General features: G+C 51.9%; 3 protein-coding genes across 3 annotated transcripts; 2 read left to right on the top strand and 1 right to left on the bottom strand.

Annotated features, from left to right (window-relative positions):
* Window positions 1-594: 594 nt before the first annotated feature.
* TGME49_238380 (hypothetical protein) lies at window positions 595-8,487 on the bottom strand. The gene is made up of 7 exons (XM_002366479.2): window positions 6,494-8,487; window positions 5,895-5,973; window positions 4,960-5,046; window positions 4,357-4,521; window positions 3,859-3,916; window positions 3,396-3,474; window positions 595-3,102 (listed from the first exon to the last, which is right to left on the bottom strand). The coding sequence occupies exons 1-7, from the start codon at window positions 7,354-7,356 to the stop codon at window positions 1,791-1,793; spliced, it is 2,643 nt and encodes an 880-aa protein (XP_002366520.1). The 5' UTR covers window positions 7,357-8,487; the 3' UTR covers window positions 595-1,790.
* A 6,075-nt stretch (window positions 8,488-14,562) lies between these two features.
* TGME49_238270 (hypothetical protein) lies at window positions 14,563-19,379 on the top strand. Its single transcript, XM_018780526.1, has 2 exons — window positions 14,563-14,659; window positions 15,104-19,379. The coding sequence occupies exon 2, from the start codon at window positions 15,735-15,737 to the stop codon at window positions 16,167-16,169; it is 435 nt and encodes a 144-aa protein (XP_018637691.1). The 5' UTR covers window positions 14,563-14,659; window positions 15,104-15,734; the 3' UTR covers window positions 16,170-19,379.
* Window positions 19,380-19,614: 235 nt separating this feature from the next.
* On the top strand, window positions 19,615-21,578 carry TGME49_238260 (hypothetical protein; the record flags this gene model as incomplete). Its single annotated transcript, XM_018780525.1, has 2 exons — window positions 19,615-20,687; window positions 21,428-21,578. The coding sequence occupies 2 exons, from the start codon at window positions 19,615-19,617 to the stop codon at window positions 21,531-21,533; spliced, it is 1,179 nt and encodes a 392-aa protein (XP_018637692.1). The 3' UTR covers window positions 21,534-21,578.
* Window positions 21,579-21,611: the final 33 nt, after the last annotated feature.

The following is a 21,611-nucleotide window of genomic DNA, read 5'->3' as shown; positions in this document are numbered from 1 at the left end:
CTTGAACGAAAGAAGGGTGGCAAGCTAGAAACGTCAGCGGCCGCGCGCGGGGGCGCCTTGTCAATCCGGGGTATGCAGCGCAGACAGATTTCTCTGCATTTCACCCGTCGCGAAAAGTCGTTTTCCCGAGGCCTGTCCTCTAGTGCTGCTCCCACTTCTGCCCGGCCGTTCACACTTTTTTGACGCGCAAAAAGAAGCTTAGACAGACTCCGCGGCGCACCTTTTCCTGCGCTCGGCGAGAGCGGTAGACGTTTACCGACTGATGCGGCATTTCAGCGAAACCCTCACAACGGAATTTACTGATCATCTGCAGCAGCTAGACTACCTTGTGCACACAGCCTTTCGAAGCCCCCCAAAGCCGTGCGGCTGTAGCCCGCCGTCCGTGGACAAGAACCCTGCGCAAGTGTACCGAATGAATTCACCCGAAGAAACTGAGTTGCTTCCGCTCGACTTCCCCCACCGTTTTCAAAAGGAATGCGTCCACTCCTCATACTCCTCAGAATTTGCTCGAAACTACACGCTGGAACACAGAGCTCTGCCGCCGCCGGTCACCCCACACACACCGAATAATGCCAACGCTCCCTTAACTGTCCTGGACGTTTTCCCTGTTTTTTGAAGTTCTCTTGCGTGACAATCAGTGGGTCACTGCTACGCATCAGGTGGTTCGGAGTGTACCTCCTGCATTCTGAAGCTGTAGAGAGCGCCGCTGTTCTTCGACATGCAAACAGAACAGTCGCACCGCAGTTACACGCCCGTTGTCAGTGTTGTCACAGGTCCGTTCAGCCTCGTATTTCTCCACGCAGCTCTTCTATCGTGGTTCCTACGTGGATAAATACGCGTGCGAATCAAGAGATCTTTGTATTCCAGAGCTTGTCGCTGTGTGTGGGCAGAAGGGAGAGATATACCCACTCTCTTGAGTATTCGAAAGTCACGATTTCGTGACCAAAGAGTGTCTCTCGTTTGACAACTGTAGAGTCCTGCGCTTTCGAACGAGAGTCCGCCCCGGACACAGAATACGTCGTGAAAGAAAAAACATCAAGAACGCGTATGTTCGGCGTTGAATCGGCTCATATTTCTACTGGCACTGGATCACACTGTTTCGTCCGAGTGCCCACGCTCCATCTTACTATCCAACTATCTTTTAGGTCCCCGATGGGTTTAACAAGCCGCAATTATCGGGTAGCACACCCCTACCATGACCACCGTGGTTCGCTGCCCCAAAAAGGCACCCGCAAGGCTTCACGGTCCTCCTCACTGGATTTTCTTTTCGCCAACGTGTTCTGCATCTATTTCGAATTTGCCTCTTGTGCTTCACCACTTGACTGTCAATTCAGGGAAGGAAGTTACCCTCGACGGTACCAAAAGGTTTGAGTTGCAATTCACAGTAGGTCAATTTCCGGATTTCTGTTCCGGCCACAGGGCAGCCGAAAGCCACTCTCTTCAAACGATTCCCCAACTGAAAATTGCACGGAAGAGAACAGACAACTGACTCCATTTATCAAAACGCGTTCCCACGTTTGTTGAACATATCAACACACTCGGGGTAGCCCATAAGCGGAAGGCAGGTCACAGTTTAGGGTTTACAGAACGACCACGGGTTTGCTTGGAAAACGCATTTTTCAAACATGGACCTGGCAAACACGTGCGGGTTTTTACGCCCGCAACTGAGCACCACACTACCAAAGAAATATGCAGTGTGCCCCTATTGAAATAATGAATTTTAACTCATTTTGTGTCGACGCCCACGACTGTGCGCAGTTGCTTGCAATCGCGAGATGGACGCAGATTACTTAGAAATGCTTGGATCTCTGTGGAGAGATCCGCGGGTAGACAGAATCCGCACATCCGCGGCTTGCTAAAACGTTCGCGTCACTTCGGTTACGAACACAGTCCGATTCTCTTGCGGGCGTTTCAATGCCACTCCCGGATCCCTGTTTTCCTCCACTTCTCTTCGGAGGCGGAAACCTCCGCATTCCCTTGACTGTAACCGCACGACCTGCAATGCCTCGGTCGCTTGGGTACCTGACTTCCTTCAAAGTTGCTACCCTGGCAGAATACAACTTGCATGGCTCCCTAGATCGGCTGCTCGACGGGGGGGAAATGGAGAGACTCGAGACCGAGGAATCCGCGAGCGGGGCGTGTAAAACGCTCGTCCCAAACACTCCGAATCCGTCCAGTTCGGACGTTTCAAAATCCTCGAATGTCTCCAATTTCTCTGTTTTACGGGCTCGAGAAAACCCTCCCTTGGTCGCCTCGAAAATCTCTCGCGAGCCACTCTGTCGACTGTCGCTTTGGCTGGATCTCTGGAGATCACTCGTCTTTTTCTCACCCCGTGTACCTTCTGTGTTCGCGAACGCCTCATATCCATCAGAAAGGTTCCCCTTCACACGAAATGCCCCGTTTGTTCTGTTGTTCGAATGACACGAAGACGCTTGGGGAACCCGGGACTGAGGACCTCCTTCTGACTCCGCGTCGTCTGAGAACTCCCGCTTCGACGTCTGAGAAGGCCGCCGCGTTAGCCGGAAGGTTCCATCACTCGAAGTGCTCGAACCCCAAGACAGTTTCTCCTGACGACAATACACGTCCCGGTCTTCCGTCCGTTTCTGATTTGCCGCATCCGCGCCGGTCCTCCCACTGAATACGCTTTCGTCATCACCGTACCGGCGGTTCTGCGGGGGGTCCGACAGGCTTGAAACGCTCTCAGGTGTCTGCTGATATGGCCGCACATGCGTGTCGAAAACTCGTTTTCTTTCGCTTCGCGAAGACGTTTCCTTGCGTCTCTGGTATTCTTCCAGGAACTGGTTTAGTCTTTCGGTGCTCGCCGAGTGTTCCCGTAACGCTCTTTCTAGTCGCTCGATGATCGACGACGAGGAGCGGAGAGACAGTGCATCGCTCGACTCCGAAAGCGGACGAGACGACACTTCCCGGCATTCAGCCTCGTCCTTTTTCGATGAGTTTGTTGACAATCGAAAATGTCGTTTCCTCTTCTCAACATCTGTCGCCGTCTCAGCCAGATGAAGCCGTGGGACATCCACGGGAGCCGCTGCTTGGTGTTTTGCCTCCTTCTTGATCTTCGCCTTGCGGGGCTTGGGAGGTGTGAACCTGCACAACGCGAGACGTGAGCAAAGAACTACACTCTGACGTTCACAAAAGTAGGTCTTATGTCGTTGTGTGGCCTGGCGAAACAAGACTCGATTTCGGCCATGTCGCAAGACTGAACCGTTTCCAAAGCCGCTGCTCCATACGTTTCAGTGCAACGAACCCTGGGCATTCGCTGTGAAGGTCTTCAGCTGGTCTGCATGGTTACTCTAAGAAAAATCAACGCTCTTTGCGGCGCGGCTGCATGAGTCCGGGTATTCGACGGATTTGCGCCCAGACAGAAGCAGGCCACTCACGCTTCGATTTCATCTGGCGGGACTGGCGGGCCGCTGGAATCGGGACAAAGAGAAAACTTGGCTTCCAGGACAACGTTTTCTGAAAGACACACGACAGTCACAGAAAACGTCAACGTCAGCTACCCTACCTTCTTTACGTGCGTTACCACAGTTGCGCGTGTTGTCGTCTTTGATAGGAACAAGTTTACCTCGAGGAAACAGAGACAGGCGGTCACACCCTTTCCACGAAACCTGTGGAGTCCGCAGGAGAGCCTTGTGCCTCTAAGGAGAGTCCCGCGCATGCATGTGCGCGCGAAATGTGAAGGATTGAGTAACGCGTTTCAGATTCAGTCCCGTTCAGAGTGAGAGAAGCAAATACGTAGTGTTGGTCGACGATGCTTGCACAGTGCCTCATTTGCTTAACCATATCGGAGAGGAAAAAGAGCTCTGGTCTTGCTTGCGAGGTTCACTCCTGAGCTCTCACCCGCTTCGAAACCGGACTGTTTGTTTAACTTCAGAGGGTACACGTCCCAGTCGACCGTCTGCAAGAGAGCCGAGAAGCACACAGAAAAGCGCCAGGACGATGAAAACGATATCTCCTGTCGGCATTCTATAGAAGCGAGCAAATCGCGATGCTGGAAGAGCTCACCCCCAAATGCTCACAACACAGTCACATGACAAGAAATCTCACTTAAACCTTGAACATTCCGAGAAGAAAAACGAAAACATACGCGTCTGCTCCTCCTCAAAAACAAATCCTGTGCTTTCGCTATTTACGCTCATGGACAGTCTCTCACGATTTCCGGAGATTCGTGAAGCAACCAGGACGACGGCATGTTGTGAAAATATTTCCGACGAACGCCGAAGAAGTCTGTTCGCGGGACCGTGGCGAGAACGCCTTGCCCACAACTTGACGCGTCTGCGTTTCTAGTCTGAAAATCGAGAATGTATCCCCCGCATTAATCTCAGCGGGTTCTCCTACCTGAGAAGTTGTCATATCGCGAAATGGAGAGACGATGCTTCCTACATCGTTCAGTCTCCAGCTAAACCGTTTCTTCCCATCCTGATCGACACGCGTTGTCTCTCTCGTACACACAACGCTGACCCGCATGCCCGGGGGAGGTGGGTCGCCGAGTGGAAGGACAAACTGCAAAGAAGTCGCAGGAAAGTGACACACGCGTCCCCGATACACTCGCTTGCGCATGCACAGATCCTGGAGACAAGATGCAAAACAAGGAGAGGGAGCACGAACTGGGGACGGGGGAACACCCTGAAAAAACTGGCACTCAAAGCGAAGTGGGCAGCTCTCTGGTCACATAAAACAGGTCGTCAGTAAAGGGTGGAACTTTGAGTACATGCGCGCGTGCAGAGATACAGTATGTACGAACTTCTCAAACCCGTTTACCCGCTTGCATGAAAACAACATGTCTCAGTTTCCGGACCCCATTCCCCAGACGCCGAGACTGAACCCACTGTCGAGGTCCTCGAAACGTTCAAGAGCAAAACACGAAGTGAAGAGCGAGGCATGTGGAGGAGAAACACAACTCGAGAAGGACAGGTTACCGTCGAGAAAAATGCGATTTACCTCGTGTTTGAAGTCAACGGCGAAGGCTCCTGACGACGGCAACGTGAAGGGAATCAAAGGTGACTTGTTGCGGACGTGGTTGAGGAGCTGATCAAACGAAACACAGGAAACGCAACGAAGTGCGACCCCGGATGGCGAGTACATACACGGGAATGCAGACCTTTTTGCCACCCTTCCGATCCAAGGACTCTTGCACGAAATGCCACACACGACCACAGTTGCGACGTCGGAATGTCGCTGCCCACAGTCAAACCGACAGACGGTGTGACAAGGAAACTCTCAAGAAAACCTGACCATCTTCAGATGCCAAAGGACATCTTTCGTCTCGCCATTGTTCTATCATCGAAATTGCGACCCTCACTAAGGCCCCCCCCCTGAACTGACAACTGGGGAAGGTGGCACGACGATGGAACGCAACGGAAGTCATTGGAGCAGCAAAGCTGCAAGTCGTGCGACCTCGCAACAGGCTGCGCATCGAAAACGCCACACTCATGTGAAAGCAAAACACTCAATGGACTTGAAGCCTTTCGGAAGTTGACAGATCACGCCATTCCACGAGCAATTTCCCCACCTTGTATGTCCGATGCGCTCATGATTTATTCCTTACTCCCGGATTGGTTCTACGCTTTTACGAAACCCACACTGTCAGTGAATACAGCTTCCAGCAGACATCTTCTATGGTAGACTTTCTTACACCTCACTACCGGGCTGGTTCTGTGCTACCCTTGGCGGTATTGGAAGTGAACAGACAAAACGGTGGCGACAGAACGTTTCCGAGCACCCATGACGAGTGCAGCCAACAGAAACACAGTAGTCCATACGAAAACTGTGCCTATCTCAGAAGTTCGTTTATACAGGTCCACGTACATGAATCTACACGAGTGACGGAAAGACACGGCCACACGTTACACAGCCTCTCTCTATATTCTGTTTACCTGTTCGAGATTGTCTTGCGTCGTGCCACACAGAAGGAACAGCTGAGCTTGTCCATCCAATTCTCCCTTGTACATTCCTCTGAGGGCACCAGCAATACCGCAAAAGAGTGTGACTCACCCTGAATTTTCATATCTTCGTTCGACCCGCCTTTCGTGGTTTTGAAACCCTTTACAAATCATCTATCACCGATTTCTCATCTGTGTTGTCTCGAATCTCCCAGTCGAGAGCAACCAGGCAAACTGTCGCGGTTTGGGGCTCCGGGCACACACTCTAGACGTCTAGATCCCGGCCGCACTCCGTCTTTTCGTGACCCTTGCTGTTTTTCTGCAGAGACACCACTCCACTTGAGACGTTCTGGGAATGCCTAGCATGCATTCCAGGTCTTAGCTAGACATCGCAGCGTGACATCAAAACCCACACTGCAACGTGTCGGCTGCTCTGGCGCCTGGATCCCCCCCTCTTGGCTTTTCCCCCTTCGAGAGGCCAAGAAACGTGTTTAAAAGAAGACAAAGACCGCTACAGTAGCCCCGCCACGGAGCCTGCCCGTTTCCTGTGTGTGTGTGTGATTCTGTGTTCCTTGATCTCGCAGCTCCCTCACTTCAACGCGCCCACAGTCACGACGATTTTTTGCGCGGGTTCGCCGCCTTTGTCGGACTTCTTCCGGCTGAGGGTGTGGCGGAGAGTCGGGGGGCCCCGAGTTTCTCCAGGCGGCGACAGTTTCGGGGGCTCCAGGGGAATCGCTTCTGCTGCACGAACGGACTGTACGTCCGGCGGTGTCCCATCCGAGCCTGTTGACAAAGTGCCCGTGCGTTTGGGCGCATCGGACCCAAAGAGCGACCGCGAAAGCAACTTCGAGGCGAGCGTCCGACTCTGAGGGTCGCTTCCGGCTACGGACGACCGGCTGACGTCCGCCGGCGAGCCGTCGGCGCCAGTCAACTTGCTCTTCAAAGATTTCCTGCCCTTCAGCGACCACTTGCTCCGTTTCACATGTGTGGCTGGTGCGGGATTTTCCGGCTCCGGGTCCGCGACCGTCGGAGGAGACGCGCGGTCAGACACCGGCTCGGGTGGCGGGAGTTCCATGGGCGGCTCTGGGTAACTGGAGGGCGGCATCGGGACTTGGGCAGAGCCGGCGGGGGGGAAGTAACGGTTCGACGTGGCGCGCCGCGGGGGAGCACCGGTCTGGGATGCGGCTTTCTTGAAAGAGTGCTTTCGCGCCTTGCGACTCGTGGACTGCGGGTCTGACGGCCACGCGTCAACGACCCGGTACGGCGGGGGACGGTGGCAAACGGAACACGCGAAGAAAACGTCGTAGAGCGCAAACCGATTGCCTGCCGCGAAACGCCGGTAGTGTCCAGGCCGCAAACGGATCATCTCTCGGGGATAGTTCCGGCGGTTCTTTCCCCCTGTGACGGACGCAGAGGAACGCGCCGTGTTGCATGTCACGCTCGAAAGAATTGACATCCTGGAAACATGGCTTCCTGGGTAGCGAACGAGGTGGAGACACCGGCGAGTTTTGACACGAGAAGTGTCCAAGGAACAGGCTGGACGAGCTAGCTCGTAGGACCTGGAAAACCCGATGCTCGAACAGGATGTATGACTGAATTGCAATTTTTTGTTAACTTTATTGGTGTATACGGAAGTTGCGGCGGGTTTCTCTGAGGTCGCAGCGTGTCTGCTGACAAACCACTTCAGACCAGCGGGTTGACCGATACCGCGAAGTACTTCTTGATGGATTGACCGGGGAAACCACAAGGCACGGAAAAACAACGAAGTGAGAGCTCTGCAGATCTCCACAGAAGGGTACAGGAAAGCAAACTACACGGCAAACTTCCAGAGAAGTGAATCTATCAGCAGCTGCCATTGGCTTCGGCTAGCGCTTCAGCAACTAGACGTGAGCACCCCACCGACTCTGCATGGGGAACAGCACAGCTACAGTACAGTGTTCTTGAGCAGATTGAAAAAACCGACAGTGAAAAGAAAGCGTGTCCTTATCGCAAGTACGTCGGGTGTCGCTAAGCTTATGAAAAGCGTCTCTCTCAAACAAACGGTGGTGGTGATTGAGTCTCCTCGTGTAAGGGGGCGAGACACAACGTAGAATTGTTGCACGAAACCGAAAAGAAACGGAGTGGCCACCACTTGTAGATCACAGATACCCGCGGATAGGTTAGGAGGCCCCCCGCTCTCGGAAAAAAAACGAAAACAGTAACCTTTCACCGTCCGCAGTCGCGCGCATACGTCACGAAAAGGCCTACCCGTCCCACCCGCAGACGACGCCTCATGAATCCTTTGCAGCAGCCCTGCTGCTTCCAAGAAATCGCATACGCCCGAATCTAGCTTGTGCGGGAAGAAAGCGTTAGTTGAGACGAAGTGAAAGAAAACGCGTGACATCAACTCATCAGTTTTGCTCCTTTGTTCTGTGAAGAGAAACCCGCCTGGCATCCAAGGAAATGCTAGGTGGCAAACACGTGAGAGAGGCTCCTTGCCACGGCTATCTAGCCATGTTACTCGTCCTATGCAGTATAATGCTCGGTAGCAGCACTCCGAAGCGGGTTCCCAAAATTCAAATGACACCTGAGAAAAGGGAAAATGATGCGGACCGGACTGAGAAATGCTCAAGGGGCTCCCTTTTGAGTCAGGAAAATTTTCTGATGCAAAGAGAAAGGGCATGATAGGGTGGATTCGATTCACAAAATGCAAGCAGCATCAGACTCGATGTGGGCGTGGACGTGGTTCGCCATACAGACGAGCGGCTGTTTCCCGCTCGCGAGAACTGCCACGCACACAGTCTTGCAAGTTGGAACTGACATTCTCCTGAGGAGCATGAACGGTGAATGCTCTTCCGAATCCGTCAGAAAAAAAGACACTTTATGTCCTACAGTCGGGGGAAACCCCGAAACACAAACCTTTTGACGGTAGGGGGCGGATGGCTTACGTTAGACAGTCAGCGCCTCTTCTTTACAAAGGCCACACAGACAAAAAATTTGCTCTAATCAACTCCTACTCTCCTACCATATGCTAGGGGGGCTACCTGTGCCAAGAGCCACGTTTTGGGTTCTATAGAAAGGCATCTTTAAGGCGTTTTCGATGTACATTTCGAACGTGACCAGCCAGTAATAGGCACAAAGGGATTTGTGTTTCCGTGTCCGTCTTGTGAAGCGTTCGCTGGAATGCGCCGGTGAATCGTGCCGATGGTGGTGGTTGAGTTGTCAATCAAGCATGCGACTTCTAGGCAGTCCAGGAGGTCTATCTGGGGGAGGAGACTTGATAGTACTACTGTAACAGCACTAGCTAGAGCATAAATGAGCACAAGACAACGCTCGAGTGTCCCGCGTAACGTCTTATTAGCAAGCCAAACGGAATTTTATGGAGCCCCCCCGTTCGGAGCACACATGGTTATGTTGATGTCAGCACGCACAAAACACCAAAACAGATGTGCTGGTTTTTTCGTGTCTCACCAGCTTCACCATACGAACGGCGCGAACGTGTCGAACTCATGCATTTTCGTCCGCCATTCTCGTACGTGCCAGACGATGCCTTCGTCGCCGCCACTGGTGAGCAACAAGAGTCACCTGTCATGTCTACGTCAGATAGTTATTTCGTGTGTGGCTGCGTTACTCGGGAGCTTCCCCCTGGAGCAGTTGATCGTGAAACGCTGATACGAACCCCGCGTTCGGCACCACAAGACGCAGAATCAGAGCTCTGCTGCCCCCCACTTCTCAGTGTTGCTCGACTATTCAAGCGAAGCTTTCGTCCTCGTACTCCCGCTCCAACCGCAGGCTTCTTGCGCAGGCTGTAGAGTCGCTCGTAGACACTTTGTCGCCCTCCAGTATCTGTTGTGCGCTCCAAGTGTCTCGGAACAGGAACCTTTGGCTCCCGATTCCTGATTTGCTGTATCCTGTTCTCAAGCGTGACAAGCTCGGTGCCAGAACGAACTTTAGAGGATTCTTGGCAGGACGCTGGTGCGGTGGAGCAGTGAACCAATAGCGACTCTATTTCCGATAGTGGTGAATAACTACGTAAAGAACGACTCCCGTCGTCTATCGATTGGCTGTCGAACAGGGACCGCGCCGATAAGGAACCCAACGTTTTCCTGTGCTGCTGGTAACGTGCCCATATACCTTTCCTGGAGTGTCTGCTTGAGTCGATGTCTGAGGTCTCCCGGCTAGTAACCTTCGAAACGCTCCTCTGGCTAGTCAAAATATGGGAATTTGTTGCGAGTCGAGGCGGATCTCCGCAGGAGAAATTACCTGGAACACCCCTTCGCGCAGAATACGTACGTGGTCCCGTGTCACACTGGTAAGAGCCGTGCACGCTCTCATAAGATGAACAAGGGATTTTCAGTTTGAAACCCGGGCTGGAACGCCGTGACTGGTCTGTTGACCTAAGTAAGTATCTAGCTACAGACACCCCTCGGTGCATAGCTGAACTGGATATCATTGGTCGTGTCTTCATCTCCCTGTGTGAACCTGGGACAGAACGAGCGGTGGCTGCGTTGTCAGGCAGCGGAAGTCGGCGATGCTGCCCACCAGTTGCAGCACCTGATTTCTGGTTGTCACCTTGGGCCGCTGAAGTCGAAACTAGATTCAGTACATCGGATGCGGTGACCGTGAAAGAGCTCTCAGACGCGAAAAACAGTTCCTGGGCATCCAGGCTCTCCCCTTCCCCGATCACTGCTAGTGTCAGGTTGCCGTCGGTGATATCTCTGGAAGCCTGTTTGCCCGAATCAAGCGACCTTACATCATCGCAACTGCGAATGTGAGGCAGGAAAGCTTGCCTCACGAGCTCTGGTTTACTAAGCGAAGCCAAGCGGTAACGAACAAGGGCATTGTCGGTTAGTTTACGTGTTGGCATGTGTCCGCCTAGCTCTACAGGTGCGGCCCCAGCTACACTTGGGTTGGCCGTTGCACCAGCTCCAGTGTCGTTCCTGTACGTTCCTTGGCGATGAACCAGCAATTCCTCTTTTGACAGCGCAGTCAGGTGGCGGGACTCTATTGACATAGACTGGGGTTCTTCGCTTGATCGGTCCATTAGATCCACGACCGACTGATGATTGTCTTGCTCCTTTTTGCTGTTGTCATCCTTCAGCCTATGGAGTTCGTTTTCCGCCAGAGTCACGCTGGATTCCTCCAAGTGTCTGAATTTTGGTGCCCACACAAACTTTGGCAGTCGAGCACCAGCGCGTGGGATCTCGTTCGCCAGGGTATTTACTTGTCCAAAGGGGAGGAAATCGTTCAGCTCCGGAAACGAAGGTAGTGCAGAACGTCGTAGATGTAACTTATTGATGGAGTCTTCGACGTAAGACCGGGACTCATCTCCATCGAAAAGTGCAGTATTTACCTCAGAAGCATCATCATAGTCCAATGCACGAGGGGCGAAAGGCGGGAAATTCGCATTCGTTTCGGGAAAGGTTCTCACTCTCCAACCGGAAGACATCGTTACCGCAGGACAACAAGTTTTCACCTTATTGGAATGTAGCAATGCCTTCGAGACTCGTGATCCGCCTCGGCCGGCAGAATACGAACAGCAGATCCCCTGCGCTCTTCGCAGATATACGTGTTTCTTCGTCTTCGGAATATTTGTGGCACATACAGGATGAGGACTACCCAAGCTGTCTGGCCGCCTCCACGAAGTGCCATTTGGCATGTTATACCGTTCCGCATACTCTTTCCTGGAGTGAAGCCCTGCAGGCAATGTTCCACGTTCACTGGCACAGCGATCCAGCATGGCTGCCCAAAGTCAGCAAATAATCCGTCGTTTCTGCGGGTGACATGAATCGCAAAGCACCACCAGCGCAGTTTCTGCATAAATAGCTAGACGTCCTTCTGTCATAATATGTCAGGTCGTGTCTAAGTTGACTCGGTGAAAGAGGATTCTATTGATTGAACCTCCGCTAACATGCCCAAGCGGACGGCAGTTGACTCGAGCTTCAGCCGTTCCCTTTCCTGTGCCAGGAGTCGGTTTGTGAGTCAGATGCACTGTTAGAGTGTCGTCACGAAATAGCATCGAGAATCTGCCAAGGATAGGTGAAGGAAACATCAGCGAAAGACGATGTCCGTGCTTCAGCTACGGAGATACTTGTTTTGGAATTGTGGAGTGCCAAGGGAAGAAATGCAACTCAAAACCGTTTTTGTCTGAAAAACTACGGCCAATCATTTCGCCGACAGGAGGACTGCGAGTTGCTTTTCCTTGGTTTCGGAATGGACCACGTCGTACGTTTCAAATGGACCTGGTCGCATGCGATCATAAGAATAGCTAAAACTGAGGCCAGCCACCTGACTTGAAACATATCATTCTTGTTTGTCTGGTCGTAGCCGCTAGTGGGATGTAGTCGCCCGTCACTAAGTGCTCAATTTTCAGCACAATACTTCAAAGTAGGACAGAATGAACAACCGTGAACTTGGTGCTTACTTGAATGCGGCAAGTGAGACAAATCTTGTCTAACTGGTCCTGCGAAGACATGCTCAACCTCCTTCTTCGAGCCTAACGTTGTTGGTGGCGTCTTGCTTTCTACCGTCCCATGGATAGCTCCGTAGGCGGTGAGGAAGCTCGCCAGACGGTTCAGCACTCGCAGTTCCTCAAGAAGACAGGATATCGGAATTCCAGATTGAAGGGAATGTTGCAGTGTGTTCGACGGAAAAGGCTCTAGAATATCATCACCATGCAGTCGTTCACTGCCTCGTAAGCATCTGCCCTCGCATCCTGGACTACTGTCGATCGATAATATTTTCTCCAATGATGGATCTCTTTGTTCAGCCCATTCTTCAACGACGACGTTACAGTCCGCTGGAGCCCATCCGTCTCCCGAGCTTTCCCCCTCTGACTCCAATTCTGAAGCATTCAGATCTGTGTTTGTTAGCAGTCCACTACACTCCCTTTCCTTTTGTGCACGTGGTGCTGCGTGCGTATCATGCCGATACGGACGAGGTAACGCATCACATTGAAAGCCGCACGGCGCTTCCTGTTTTGCTGATGGTCGGTTTGTCTGGACCCCTGACAAATTCTGCAGCGCGTGGCTCTTGAAGTACACGTTACCAGACCTCGCTTGAACAGGAAATTTGCGGTGGAAAGTGATCTGGGAAGCAACTGACTGCATGGTGTGGTGATGGGCCTGGCGAAGTCGGACCGGGGGGGCCGAGGGTCTATTCTGGTCCAAAACCGGCCACCGCTTTTGCCTTTGTTCTTCAAAAATTTTACAGGAATTCACTCCGCGATGGGGGAAATAACGGCGTTGCGATTGTTGTTCTTGGTTGACGCTCTGTCTTTGGGACGGTTCTTCTCGCGGCATACCACTCGTTTCGTGGTTGATGAGGACGGTCCAGTTCTCGGGAATTATCTGGTGACATCGAGCACCCGAGCGGGATACGAGCTTTCCCTGGGTATCCACTTCTCCTTTGGATCGCTTGGAAATCCTACGACTGGCGTCTGCGACAACCCTTTTGATCACTTCGTTTGCGACTAGGCGGATAACCAGCTGATTGGAGAGGATCAAGACACTGTCTCCACGAGCTTGGGCGAGCACGGCTGTACAGTAGTCACGGATACTCTTTATAAGAACCATATTTCCTTCGCTGTGCCTTTGCCCGAGCGCATTCAGTGAAGTTTCGAAAGTATCAAAGACATCACTTGATGGCGAATCTGCCGTTGTGGGTCCCTGGAGCGGAAGAGAAGAATTCGTCGACTGCAGTTTATTATCACCGACGGTGTGAAGCCGAAGCTCCTCCAGCAAGTCTCTGTTTTCGAAATTGGGTTCTGTTGCATTTCCGCCGAGACAGGGACCGGTTTCACAGGAAGTTGGGAAGCATTCTTTGTCTACCAGTGTCTGGGGAACGTCTTCACGGAATTCTGTTTGTCCGTTCCTGTGTTTACTACTAATCAAAACAAAAGTGGTGATCCGAGAGGAGAGTTTATGGGCTTCTTGTAGTGGAACATGTGCCAGAACGACTTCTTTCTCGCTTTCTTGGCCTTGACCTTCGCAGGAATTCGAGGATTGTGGTCTAGTCACGCAGGACCAAGGCAACCGGACATGTGCGACGTTATTGCGGCTGGGACAATCTGAGTTTCCAACTAGACTCAACACATCTCTCTTTTTGCCTGTCTGCATGTCGAGCAGGTGCGTGATTGTTTTGAAGTGAGGAATGTAGCGATAACTTAAAAAGGCAGACCATCCGTTCTGCGTACTCCAGCAACTCTCACGATATGATAAGCCTCCCAAAAGTTTCAAGAAGGGGGACATCAGACTGCTCGAAATAGGATAGGCAAAATACCCTCTGCTCAATAGCCTCAGAGCACCTTTAAAAGTTGTTTGTCCATTAGACGGCGACCCCGTCGCCACAAACGTGGCGTGCGTTCTGTTTCTTCCGCTTTTCATCCTGCTCCTGTATTGCTAGTTGTAGGTTTCTCAAAAAGAATGAGTTGCAGCATGTGGTGATTTGCATTTGGTGCAGAAACTGCACAAGACCTAGACGCGAAGCTATTTTGTCTACCATAGGTTTATATACATGTGTTTAACGGCTGCTTTTTATGCTCGACAGAAATTCAGAGAGGTGTCAGACAAATTCGGATGGATCACTTCTCATGTATTTCATAACAAAGCATCTCAAGCGCTGGCCACGTGCTACGTGGTGCTGCCTCAAGAAACACCTCTTCTCCAGTTTTTGTAGTTTCACTTCCCGGATCTCAAGAAGCCAATGCATGCGATGGAGCCCAGAAACAGATGCGATAACAAAACGTTCTGGGCATTTTAGCCTCCTGCACGGCAAAAAACGTAAGTATCCCCTCGATTTCAAAAGAACGGAAACTGAGCACGTCTTTGATGCTGTCTCACACAATAGTCACTTCTGCTACAGACGCCCGACAAGAAGATTTCCATAGTGGGGCCGGCAGCCGCCATCGTTGCTTTTCACATCCGTGGGCGAATAATTTAGACATTTGCTGAGCTGCTCACAAGCCACGGGGCATTCGAAACCAAAACCAAAAGGCACGAAACGGGCCGCAAACACTTTAGGACCCCCTGCTCCGGCTTATAAGTAACCTCTGTGGAGTGGCGCTCCTCTTCAGGAAGCATTGCACACACACACACATGCAAAGCTGTCGGCTCCTACGAATGTCTGTTCCGACTGGCATTTGGGGTCTTGGAAAACACGTGACATTTCGTCTGAAAGACCCACGGGGATTTGCTTTTCTTTGTTTGCTTGACGTCCGTGTGTAGGGCTCTTCATCGAAGATGCTAGCAACAGTGTGTACAAACGACTTTTTGAATAAACTCTGACTCCCTGAAGAACCAACTCAAACTATTGTGACTCTACCTACGATCGTTACGTGGCTGCGTGACACTATTTGCATTGACTGCTGTCGTATTGATGACATGATTCTTCGTGAGCTTTCCCTTCTGACTACCACAGTCAGATCAATCTGATATGCCTTCGTTCGCCGTACGCTGCCGGCAGTTTTGCTCTTTTTTCCCGGTGTTTGCGTTTCGCGCCGCAGTTCTTTCCAAGGGCGTTGAAATTGACAAACAGATACGCGTACGAATATGTTTTTATGCACTCACACTGTAAGCGTAGAAGAATTACCACAGCAGAGGTTGGCCGCCGACGTCTCTCAGCTTCTACAGTCGTCTTCGACGGTGCTTCAGTGATTCATCAAGCGTAGTGGAGTAATTCGGATACTTGCCCCCACATTTGCTAAAGGAGCAGTCGTGGATAACAGGGCAGAGAGGTGTCCAAGAGATCAGTGCCCGCCTGACCTCTGTATCGTACCAAGAGGCGACTCACCCGCATATACAATTCCTTTCTTCCGTTCCACCACCTTGAGAATCATCCGCACGATTCTCGAGAGCTATGGCGGGGACATCCCCATCACAACGTGGTGGGCACGAATGCTCTCCCAAAATGACGGCTTCTCCAAGAGGAAACAGCCATCGCAGAACGCGGCCGTTCGGTGACATCTCTTGTGGCGGTGCTTTGAGAAACACGGTGGGAAAGAAAGACAGTCACAACTCCATTTCCCTAGACGACGGAAAGAGCCTTGCTGGTCGACATGACTTGGCGAACACTGGCGATCTGGGGCTAGATGAACGGAGTAGCCGTCTTGTCGACACCAGTTCGTGTCCTTTCCCGTCAGACCAACTGGCCAGCAAGACGTTTGAACAGTCACTTCAAGATTTCTGCCAAACTCTCAATCCTCTAGGTACCTCGCGAACAGCGACACAGACATTAGAGAGCAGAACACGAACGTCTTCCCTGAGAGTATACAGCACAGCGCGAATGGATTGAGCGGAGGCCAATTTTTGCTCTCAGACTGATAGATTACAGACATCCTCGTTTGGCAAAATATAGCACAGCTCACCAGCACTATCACCAAGCATTTAGCTTCCGGACGTGTACCCTGCATGTGCTTCTCTCGGGAAAACGCTTCTTTGACTCTGAAAGAGCCGGCCACCTGCCTAACACTATGAATGATTCATGGATCTCCGCTGCACTCCGCTCTATTCTTCTCAGTAGGAAGGGCGATCGTTTGAGACGCTTGCTATACCAATTACACAAGGAGCGGTGCAGTCACCGTAGAGGTCCAAGTACCACCTGCGACGGTCGTTCCACAACACCTGCTAGGTGATCACTCTTCGGTCACCTTAAGTATAGGAAAGCACTGTGAAGAAAAACATACGCACCGTCACCTTACCCCAGAACCATGCAAGCCAAAATAAATTACTCGTTTTTCCGTGGTATGAAGCAAATGAGAACGGGAGCTCTCCCCAGCCTTGCAAAGGCGGCTTCCGGGAAGCGATTTCTCGTCTTGCAAATCAGTCATCTATCACATGCGTAGCAGTAACAGATTGAACGGTTGCAGTGCTGTCCTCGTCAGCCGATGTGCCGTTCATTCTGCGGTGGTTCGTGCGCTTCTCCTGCTAGTCGATCTCTACCTATTCCGATGTAAAAGATACCTTGTTAGCGGAAACGGTATACTCTATGCTTCGGAGCAAGTTTTGACCAGACGGTCTTTTTTTCACATTAACCAGGGCTGCATGTACCGTTCCTGAAACAAGAATTTCCAGGGAATGCATGAAACGAAAGTGTGCGAAAGAAGTTGCAACTCATGCAATGCATACCGAGCACTTTTTCATCTGGACGGAACAACCTGGTGCTTTCCACGCATCTTTACAGGTAAAGCCATGGAGTTTGTTCATTCAGATCTCGCTGCTATGGCGAAGGAAATGGCGTCCATCCGCTCGCGATGTCGCGAACAAGAAGTCCATCTGGAGACGGAGCAGGCGGCATCGCGGGACCTGCTGGACCGTGAGATTGAACAGCTCGACAGGGTACGGACTCAAATAATACAAGAAAAACAAAAAATTGCGTCGCTGGAGAAGCAGATCCTGCACACACAAGAGAAAATCAAGTCATTACTTCTTTTCGTGGCCGATCCAGAAGCCCGAATGCAGGAGATCTCGAACTGCTCTACGCCCAGCGAATGATAAAAACTCGTCTAACCCCGCAGGAACTGTGTTGAACAAATCCAGGGCCAAAAACTTTAGTGAAGCAGGCCTCGGTAAAATCTCTATCGAAAATATGAGAGGCGACGCTGCTTTTCCTCTCGGCAGCGACCGAGAGGAACCATCCTACGTTTTTCGTCCACTATTATAAAAGAGACATATGTAAAGAACCACATTTAAATACATTGTCTCCTGCTCCAAGCAGCTCTAAAGGCGGCTACGCATGTGCAGCCTCGAATGACCGCAGCGATGACAACTCACAACTAGCGAGTCTCCCGGGACCGTCAGTGTGTGTTGGCAAGTGTGGAAAATCAGGCTGCCCGCTCTCGTCTTCGTTAAACCATTTTATAAGGCCTTCTAGGTAAACGTGATAGTGTTTAGGAAACGCAGACAATACTTTCGCTACACTGCACCGGTCACGTCGGGGGACGCCTGCTGACTCAGTCTCCTAAAACGGGGTGCAACACAGAACCCCATTCTGCTGCCTCAGAAAAGATTTAAGAAGCCACGGAAGTCGCGCCAAGTAGCAGGACGTCTCGCTGATCGAGTCTTGATCGTTCCAGATGCATCCACCCAGCAAAAAGGTTCGAGATTGGAGATGCCTCCTCTCCAATACATAGAGCCCCTTTTGACGTGCGACTTCTCTTCTGTTGAAGCGGCTTGGGAGCCACTATGTCTTTCCTTTTTCTGGAGTGGTAAACACCGACCTACTTTTCAGCAGAATTCCAGATGTTCGCGTCTCGTGTTCCTTTCTGTTCGCGCGGCAGCTCTTCCCAGAGAAAGTGCTCGTTGCTGCACACGCTGTCAGCTTCATGACTACAAGTCTTCCTGTGTTGTCTGTCAGCATCCCACCGAGACGAATCTATGACCTTTGTCAAACCTAAGCGCCACCTGTTTTTATGTTCATGCCAACTAGAGAAATTTCATCCCTCATTACACAAACCCAACGCTACCAAAGTATGCGCTGACCCTACATGCCATGCATGTAAGGAAAGGTAGCCAAAACTCGTCAGTCAGTTTCTTGCCGGGGTACTCCTCGCTGCTTCTCAGTGTATCCCCAGTTCAATTCGTGGAGGATTTCCCAACGTTTGTCGAAAATTGAGTTCACACGCAGTGAATCTTCCAGTTTCAGCTGCACTGTTTGCCTATAGTGGTCCTCTCCGGTGCCCGCGCAGCGGCTGCGGCGTTCACTCAACAACCGAAGTTTTGGATGGCAAAGAGAGTTACCACAGCCGTGCTGAAACAGGCTGCAAGCATTTCGTTACTCCGGAAAGTGTAAAATAATAATAACCGCCCCGAGCACTACATGTAGACCTTATTCTGTTCGTCTAACTCATAGTGCAGCAACGAGCCATGCAGCCTAATGAGCTTCGGCCTCGATGAACAAGCGGCATGACGGCGTGTTTCGTTCACCGCCAAAAAGTGTCCAGAAACGGACGGATTCGTTTTTCTGCTGCGGTTTCAGGCACACAACGCCTTTATCACTTCTTCCTGTGGCTTGACGCAGTTATTATTCATGTGGCCCGACTTCCCTTCTCCCTTCGCTGATCTTCCTGCTGAAGAGGCGTACATGTACACGATTCCCGTTGCGTGCTCGAAGAGCTTGTCCCGGAGCTCGTTGGCACTGTGTTTTATGCTTTCACTTACCAGTGCCCCTGTTCCGCAACAGCTTCACGCTGTGAGGCTTTAGTGGAGGAAGCACGCGACCTTTCTTACGCGACGTTGTGGCTTTCTTGAGGCCGTTTCCTGTCAAGGGCGGCGCGGCGTGGTAACAGCGTATTTTGATCCTTCACCCGAGTTCTAGATATCGACCTACGCAATATTAGATGTTCAATATCTCGATGTTTGCTAGCGTTTTGAACCTTTTGGAGGTTTTCGGCCATTGTGTCCCGCTCATCGCGTGCCCCTTTTCCCGCAGATTCACAGCTGCACGCTTTAGTGCCTGTTGGTTACGCAAACTTTGTCTAGATACGGGCAGACGTGACCCATAGATGACTCGCACATCTAGCCACGTCTTGTAAAAAACACCGCCAGCTAAATTTTCTCCAAGCCTTTTACAAGCGACCCCCACCGGTTTGTTTCCGCAGAGTGTAACTTGTTTTTTGCGTCCTGTCTCATTTCTTTGCGCGTCCCGTCGTACGAGCGGTTGGGGTCGCGTGTGTAGGAAGGCTCAAGATAACTTTCACCCCAGTTGTGACCACTCAGTCCTTCTGGTTTACATCCTTCTGATGGATGCGGACGGGTGGTACACACGAGGGAGTGTGCCGGGACATGTTATGCGAGAAACTCGCTGCTTTCGCCAGAGTTTCTACGCAGTGCGACGTAGTCGAGCAGCCGTGTATCGAAGACGCATTTCTGACGGCTGGGGGCTTATCCACGCAGCCTCGCTGCCCCCGTCACCTGCATCCCATACGGAGAACGCATTCACCTCTCAACTCAGCGAGCCGGCTGGGTGGTCGGACGCTTCTTATCCTGACCTTGAGTTGGGCAATGCCAACCCAACCTTAGAATTGAGCGCCGTCACTTTTTCAGATGAGCAGGATGGAAAATCCGATCCAGAGACCGCGTTGGTTCCGGCTGCGAAACTCTCTCAGAATTTGGGAGAGCGTCCAGTGGTAACCAAGAGCCGCGGCTCCGTAGGTTCGAGGGGGACTGTAGACAGTGTTAGCACGGATGACCCCGACGCGACTCGCAGCGGTTTCTGGCCTCAGGGAGTCTCGAATCATAATGGAGGCACCGGATCTTTAGTTTTTCCTCGGCCGCACCGCTCGGTCGTCTGGGACTTGTCGCGCAACGGTGCACGTTTCAGTGAAGTCTGCGAGCGAGGAGGCGACGTACCAGAGTGGAAGGGCGGCGCCAGCTGCCCGCCGTCAGTTGTTGATGGCGACATCCACCTTGACCGAGGTTATCAGTCGAACCCGGACGAACAGCACGGCGGCCCTTTTCTCCCACCGTGTGCACTCTGCGGACACGAGAGAAACTTGAACGGGAAACGACTCTCGGGTTCCGAGTCGCCCAGAAGTTCCGACGGCGACGAGACGGGCAGTTCTAGAGATCTACAGCAGGGCGTCCGCTTCCCAGCTCGGTCGGAAAAAGAGGCGCATTGGCCAAACTTCCAACTGGAAGGCGAAGCTGCAACGAGAAAGAGAGAGCAGCATAAAACTCCCGTGCCTTCATCCATCCAGAGTCGCCTTCTCCAGTCTGCAGGGGAGCCGCTGCCTCCCGACCTCGCCTTTGTCGGGCGCAGACGCCAGACCTTAGTGCGATCTTCACTTGCGCAGAGGTTGTCTTTTCAGACGCGGTGGGTCTTCTCTAGGGCGCCTTGGGTGGTTCCTCGGAGTACCCCGGCGTTTGACGAGTAAAAGACTTAGTAAGATGTACTGGCGCGGTGACATCTCCACCGACGTTCCTGACTTACTCAGATTCCACCACCCGCCAACACGATCCGGTGGTTTGGAAACAACTTAGGTGAACAGAGGGAAATAATCTGTACCGGAGATAACAGGTCACATAATACTGGAAGGACCGAAAACCGCTCAACAAGAATACGTAGACCGAGATTTTCCGTTGCAGCAACATCTAGACGGCGGATAGCTGAGTGCTTGTACGATAACTATATCAACGCGCGCTTGCAAATCCACGCCGCGCAGAAAACGCTACCTTTATACGTACATATATATATATATATATATGCTTGTCTACACGCATATACGGTCATATCAGCTCAGTGTTGGGGGAGGGATTCCAGAACGCATCCGTGCATGTGGTTATACTTGATGTCGAACATGTTGTTTGGTTCGCAGCACAGCGGCGTTCAACACCCCCATGAATGCCACAGTGTCGCAGGTTTCGGGCAAGCATCCTGCTTTAATGTACTTGTGAATGTGCTCAGTCTGTTTTTCGTACGGTGCTGATCCCGTTTAGAAATGCCACGCATGGTACTTTGTGCCGGCTGTAACGTAGGAGGCTCCTGCGTTGTGCGAGACAGACGGCCGCTGTCTCCCATGTTCGCGTTAACCGCCATTGTTCCATTTTTTCCAGGAACAAGAGGCAAAAGGCAAAGGAGTGTGCTTCTCGTGTTCTTTTCCCACCGCCCGAACCAGCTCGAGTGGTGTACTGTTTCCGACGGGCGCAAACTGGTTTTTGACGACAAACGACCTACGGAACTTCCAGAAGAAGCAGTGCTAATCTACGCCGTATTGGTGACCCTTGGTGGACGGTTACT

The sequence above is a fragment of the Toxoplasma gondii genome, chromosome VI, assembly GCF_000006565.2.
Source record: "Toxoplasma gondii ME49 chromosome VI, whole genome shotgun sequence".
NCBI lineage: Eukaryota > Apicomplexa > Conoidasida > Eucoccidiorida > Sarcocystidae > Toxoplasma > Toxoplasma gondii.
The sequence above is the reverse complement of the archived record's forward strand: the minus strand, read 5'-3'. Positions and strand labels throughout refer to the sequence as shown.